The 5000-nt window shown below is 38.1% G+C and overlaps 1 protein-coding gene across 1 annotated transcript in view; it reads left to right on the forward strand.

Annotated features, from left to right (window-relative positions):
- LOC147468277 (parathyroid hormone/parathyroid hormone-related peptide receptor-like) overlaps nucleotides 1-5000 on the forward strand; it is a 142450-nt gene that overhangs the window by 130881 nt on the left and 6569 nt on the right. The window contains exons 5-6 of the mRNA XM_086554762.1: nucleotides 42-198; nucleotides 3501-3634. Coding sequence (XP_086410888.1) covers nucleotides 42-198; nucleotides 3501-3634 — 291 coding nt within the window. The remainder of the gene's footprint in view (nucleotides 1-41; nucleotides 199-3500; nucleotides 3635-5000) is intronic.

Here is a 5000-nt window from a genome sequence, read left to right on the forward strand (position 1 = left end):
TCCCCCATCTCCCCCCATCTCCCCCCATCTCTCCCCACCAGACATGGGGTTGCAGGCTGTTCACCTCGCTCTGGCAGTACTTTATTTTGGCTAATTACGCCTGGATTTTGATGGAGGGGCTGTACCTGCACAACCTCATCTTCCTGGCGCTGTTCACCGATAACTCCGCCATCACGCTTTATATCGTCCTCGGATGGGGTGAGTTGCCAAGGGTCGCTGGATGGGTGAGTTGGGTGTGCTTCTTGTTGGTGTTCTTGTTGTTGTTGTTGTTTTTGTTATTATTATTATTATTATTATTATTATTATTATTGTTATTATTATCATTATTATCATTAATATCATAATCATCACTCAACAACATCATCATCATCATCATCATCCCCATCATCATCATCATCATCATCATCATCATTCTCATCATCATCACCATCATCATAATCCTCCTCCTCCTCATCATCATCATTATAAACACCATTAAAAATCACTATCATCATTATCAGTCTTCCTTTTATCAAAACCACCATCACTCTCATTAATTATTATTAGCTTTATCATTATCATTATCACTATCATTCTATCATAATTAATTATATTATCATTATTACCTTGTTATCATCTTAATCATCATCTTCAGCATCACCATGATTATTATCATTGTTATCATATTTTTGTTATTGATAATGGTATAATTATCATTACCCTCCACATTGTCATTATAATCATCATCATCATTGCTAACAGTCTATTACCATCATAGTTATAGTTATCATTATTATTATTACAATCATCATCATTATCATTATCATCATTATCATGATCATTACTACATCTATTATCATAGTCATCATTATCCTTATTACAACTATATTCCCCATCATTATCATTATCACTAATATCATTATCATCATCACTAACCTCCTTATCACCAAGTAATTTAACAACACAAAGTCCTTCCTCAATCAATTATTTCACTCTTGTTGAAAACCATTCTGTTGTCCCCCCCCCCCAAAAAAAAAAAAAAAAAACAAAAAAAAAAAAAACACATTATTTTTCCTCAAGAAAGTTAGACCGAAGTTAAGACGAGTTTTTGCTTTTCTTAAATCTCAGACATTGCTTCTTAAACTACGGTCTGATTTCACTCTAACCCTTTCTTAAGAATTAGGGATATTGTTTTACAGGTTTTTATTTTTTTTGTTTTTGTGTGTGTGTCTTTGGGTAATGGTGGATTTGTTTTGTTTGCTTATTTGTTTGTTTGTGTTCATGGTGTTTGTATTGTTTGTTTATGTTCATGGTGTTTGTATTGTTTGTTTATGTTCATGGTGTTTATATTGTTTGTTTATGTTCATGGTGTTTATATTTCTTATTTATGTTCATGGTGTTTATATTGTTTGTTTATGTTCATGGTGTTTATATTGTTTGTTTATGTTCATAGTGTTTATATTGTTTGTTTATGTTCATGGTGTTTATATTTCTTATTTATGTTCATGGTGTTTATATTGTTTGTTTATGTTCATGGTGTTTATATTGTTTGTTTATGTTCATAGTGTTTATATTGTTTGTTTATGTTCATGGAGTTTATTTTGTTTGTTTATGTTCATGGTGTTTATATATCTTGTTTATGTGCATGGTGTTTATATTTCTTGTTTATGTCCATGGTGTTTGTATTGTTTGTTTATGTTCATGTTTATATTGTTTGTTTATTTTCATGTTTATATTGTTTGTTTATGCTTACGTCCGTTTCGAATTGGATATGATGGCGTCAGCTTACAGCTTGATTCCGCTTTGAGTCTTTCTTAATTAAGCTTTATTTGCCTTGTCTTCTGCGTGTAAGATGCTATTTGAAATTAACGGGAGTGAGGAATTATCTTTTATTTCCTTTTGCTTGTAATTGTCAATGTGTTTTTAGAATCTAGCTATGAGTAAACATGAATTTAGGAAATGAATACATGTGTAAGTGAGTACGTGAGTACATGATTGAGTGAATAAGTATTTAGGCAAATATATTGCTATCTGAATTGATAAATAAAAAAAGTAAATGTATAGATAAATGAGCGAATATATAGATAATGGATGCATGCATTGTGGTAATGGATGCTCTTGCAACTTCCCATAAATCTTGTGTTTTGGCATCGGCTCGCGGCAGTGCATCAGGTTTCGCTCACTTTTTACACCGAAGATTGATATTCCAAAAGAAAATAAAAGAATAGTTATCGGACAGTGTTTGATGTGATGCTTCTGTAGTGGTAGAGTAATATGATATGACACTCCGAGTGAAGTCAATGGCTTCAACATCAATATTGCATTGTTGAATACGGAGAAGACCTTCATGTATCACCTTGAGATTGGTTGCTGAGGCAGTTGGGCCTCTCCGTGCACTATAGAAAGTTCACGCCACACACACACACATACACACACATACACACAGCAAGCACTGTCCTATAACTAAACATGTATATATATATAAATAAATATATATATATATATATATATATATATATATATATATATATATATTATATATACATATAATATATATATGACTATATATAATATATCTAATATATATATATATATATATATAAATATATATTTATATATATATATATATATCTATATATATATAAATTATATATATATATATATATATATACATACACACATAATATATATGTATGTATATATATATATATATAGAGATATATATATATATATATATATATTTATATATATTTTTTATATATTTAAATATATATATATATATATATATATATATATATATATATATATATATATATATATATACATATATAAATGCTTGTAGGGGTGTAAGTGCTCATTCTTGTACTTAATAAACACGCCTTACTGACAAGCCAACTAATATCTTCTCTTCCTATCCCCTCTCTTCTCCTCCTCCCCCTCCCCATCCCCCTCCCGGTTCCTTCTTCTCCCCTCCCCTTCCGCCACGCCTCCCTCTTCACTGTCCTCCCCGTCTCCATCCCCCTCCCTTCTCCCTCTCTACCCCTCTAATCCCACTTCCCCATCCTTCCTCATCCCCCCCATCCCCCTTCCCACCCTCCACTCCCCTCATCCCTCCTCCCCTCTCCCCATACCCCCCTTCATCCCTCCCACCCCCTCCCTCATCCCCCAATCCCCCTTCCTATCCTCCACTTCCCTCATCCCTCTCCCCATACCCCCCCTCAACCCCCTCCCTCACCCCCCCATCCTTCCCTTCCCATTCCCTTCACTTACATCACCCTCTCCCTCTCCTCAATCCCCCTTCCCATCCCCCCTCAACCCCCTCCCTCACCCCCTCAACCCCAACCCTCACCCCCTCAACCCCCTTTCCATCCTCCACTCCCCTCATCCCTCCCCCTCCTCTCCCCATACCCCCACCTCATCCCTCCCATCCCCTCCTCCACTCCCCTCATCCCTCCTCCCCTCTCCCCATACCTCCCCACCCTCATCCCTCCTACCCCCTCGTCCCCCCACCAACCCCACAGGCCTGCCTCTCCTGCTGGTGCTGGGCTGGGTGACGGCGCGGCTGCTGGTGGAGAACACGCTGTGCTGGCTCACCAACGTCCAACCGTGGGTGTTCTGGGCCTTCATCAGGGGGCCCATCACCGTGTCCATTGTGGTGAGTGAGATGTAAGGGGGGAGGAAGAGGAGAGATAGGAGAGATAGGGAGGAGGAAGAGGAGGGAAGGAGAGATAGGGAGGAGGAAGAGGAGATAGGAGGAAGAGGAGAGATAGGGAGGAGGAAGAGGAGAGATAGGGAGGAGGATGGGGAGAGATAGGGTGGAGGAAGAGGAGAGATGGAGAGATAGGGAGGAGGAAGAAGAGAGATAGGGAGGAGGAAGAGGAGAGATGGAGAGATATAGGGAGGAGGGAAGGAGAGATAGGGAGGAGGAAGAGGAGAGGTGGAAGAGAAGAGACAGAGAGATAGGGAGGAGGAAGAGGAGAGATGGAGGGGGGAAGAGGAGGGAAGGAGAGATAGGGGAGGAGATGTGGAGAGATGGAAGAGGAGAAATGGAGAGATAGGGAGTAGGAAGAGGAGAGATGGATAGAAATTGGCATACGATTGGATAAGGCGGGGATGGATTGGTAAGATTATGGGCTGGATTACGGATGTGAATTATATTAATGATTGGGAACATGTAGATTAGCTCACGGATTATATTGAAAATCGGAAAAAAAAATATATATATATATATAATCTACTTTTGGCTGTTTTTTTTTGTTATTGTTATTGATATGTTTTCTATATATTTTTTTTCTTCTTCTTTTTCTTCTTCGTCATCTTTCTTTTTCTTTTTTTTTTCTTACTGACTTACTGACTTTTATATCCCTCATGTTAATTTTTTTTTAGGTTAGAAGTTACTTTTTTTAGTTGAAAATTAGTTATTTTGGTTTAAAAAAAGTTCTTTTCGAAATCTGCGTCTGTAAGGTTAATCGTATCAACCCGCTGATATAATCGGCGATCACGCTTTCGTCATACACTCCTTCATAAGGCTTTCAAAGTCCAAAGTTCAAAGCACATCTAGGTAGAAACACTCACCTTACTCCTGTAAGTAAACTCACGTGTTCTTCTCGAATTTATTAAAATGGAGAGCATAAAAATAGATGAAGCAGGAATAAGAGCATCAAGCATCAAGAATAAACACCTTCAGAGCCTTTACGCCGCCCATTTTGGCCATCGTTCAAAGACTCAACTATTTGGCCGCCCATTTTGGCCATAGTTCAAAGACTCAACTATTTCCTCGAGACCCTTGGCCTTGTGCAAGCCCGAGAAGGTCCGAACCACCGGAGCAAAACTGTCTCGAACTTCTTTTGTCTTTCCTACCTTTCTTAATTTTTTTTTTCGGGGGAAATTCTTCTTTATTCGTGGTCCATCGAAGACACCGGCTTTGACCTTCGTCTCAGACAGCTTCAAGAGCGGAATCTCGGAGGTACTGAAAGGTTGCAGACATCTTGCCAAGTGTTGAGACGAATTGCTAATTGCTT

The sequence above is a fragment of the Penaeus japonicus genome, unplaced genomic scaffold, assembly GCF_977035675.1.
Source record: "Penaeus japonicus unplaced genomic scaffold, GWHDUDI00000001_assembly GWHDUDI00000030, whole genome shotgun sequence".
Lineage (NCBI taxonomy): Eukaryota > Metazoa > Arthropoda > Malacostraca > Decapoda > Penaeidae > Penaeus > Penaeus japonicus.